Source organism: Hevea brasiliensis, chromosome 17, assembly GCF_030052815.1.
Source record: "Hevea brasiliensis isolate MT/VB/25A 57/8 chromosome 17, ASM3005281v1, whole genome shotgun sequence".
Lineage (NCBI taxonomy): Eukaryota > Viridiplantae > Streptophyta > Magnoliopsida > Malpighiales > Euphorbiaceae > Hevea > Hevea brasiliensis.
The window spans coordinates 45,895,251-45,896,523 of NC_079509.1; the positions used below are offsets into that span (position 1 = coordinate 45,895,251).

At 41.6% G+C, this 1,273-nt stretch overlaps 1 protein-coding gene across 1 annotated transcript; it reads left to right on the forward strand.

The window, feature by feature from the left end:
- Positions 1-280: 280 nt before the first annotated feature.
- LOC110632404 (glycine-rich cell wall structural protein 2) lies at positions 281-1,018 on the forward strand. Its single transcript, XM_021780619.2, has one exon. The coding sequence runs from the start codon at positions 370-372 to the stop codon at positions 847-849; it is 480 nt and encodes a 159-aa protein (XP_021636311.1). The 5' UTR covers positions 281-369; the 3' UTR covers positions 850-1,018.
- Positions 1,019-1,273: the final 255 nt, after the last annotated feature.

A 1,273-nucleotide genomic window follows, 5' to 3' on the forward strand; every position in this document is an offset into this window, starting at 1 on the left:
ACAAATGTGGTGTTGATAGAAAATGAATAACTTATCATACTACTCCACTATGGCCAGTGGGAATCAAATGGGTCGGTGGTGTTTGGACAAGCGTCAGAAGCCTGCAAAACCTCGAAGAGCATTGCTTTCTAACCCAAAAGATTTTGTCCAGAAAATTCCACGAAAGCCAGATCATCATTTCCCACTTTAAGGAATTAATTGTCAAATTTTATTACTGAATGCAGTTCCACTAAATAAACCTCCAAGTTTACTCGTTTTTCCACGTCTATAAATACCTGAATTTCCCATATCTTCCTCTAAGGCTCAGTTGCTTTGAAGTCTTGAACGGCGTTTTCCAAGCGCTAACATTCTTCTTGAAACATCACAAACATGAATGCAGTTAAGTCCCTAGCTGCTATTGCTTTGCTTCTTGCAATGTCAATAACAGTGTCTGATAGTAGGGTTCAAAGGAAGGACTTGGGTGTGGATCTTGGCGGCATAGGACTTGGGGTTGGAGCCGGTTTAGGTCTTGGTTTAGGTGGTGGCAGTGGTTCAGGGGCTGGAGCTGGTTCCGGTTCCGGTTCTGGTTCTGGGTCCAGTTCAAGCTCAAGTTCAGCTTCATCCTCTTCCAGTTCAAGTTCTGGGTCTGGTGCGGGTTCTGAAGCAGGTTCATATGCTGGATCTTACGCAGGATCACGAGCAGGGTCAGGATCCGGAGGGAATCAGGGACGTGGATCGGGTCGGGGCCAAGGCCGAGGCTCTGGCAAAGGATCAGGCAGAGGGGGTGGGGGTGGGGGTGGCTCAGGCCAAGGAGAAGGGTATGGTGGAGGGTATGGTGAAGGCTATGGGAGCGGCGACGGTGGCAACTGAAAAATGCATGTAGCTCGAGACGAAAATGAGGGTGAACAGTAATTAGAATCACCACATTGTGTATTTTTTGACTTGAAAGAAAAAAATAATAAGTTGGTGGTTCGGCCTAATATTGTATTTTCTTGATGAACTCTTAGATATGATGTTATAATATGTTTCTAGTGCTTAATTTTGTTGTCTACCATATTTTTTTTTTTTTCATTTTTATTAATCACATTTGTTATCCCTCGAATCAACCTAAGAAGATGAATTGAGTTCTAATTAAAAATTTAGTAGTTAGAAAGAATTTAAACAAGTTAAAGCACAAAAGGGAAAGGAAAAATGATGAATACAATCAATTTTATAAAGGTTCGGCTCTCTAATGCAATCTAAAGACACTAATAATTGTACTAGTCGTGTTCAAGTAATATAATGATAAGAAAAG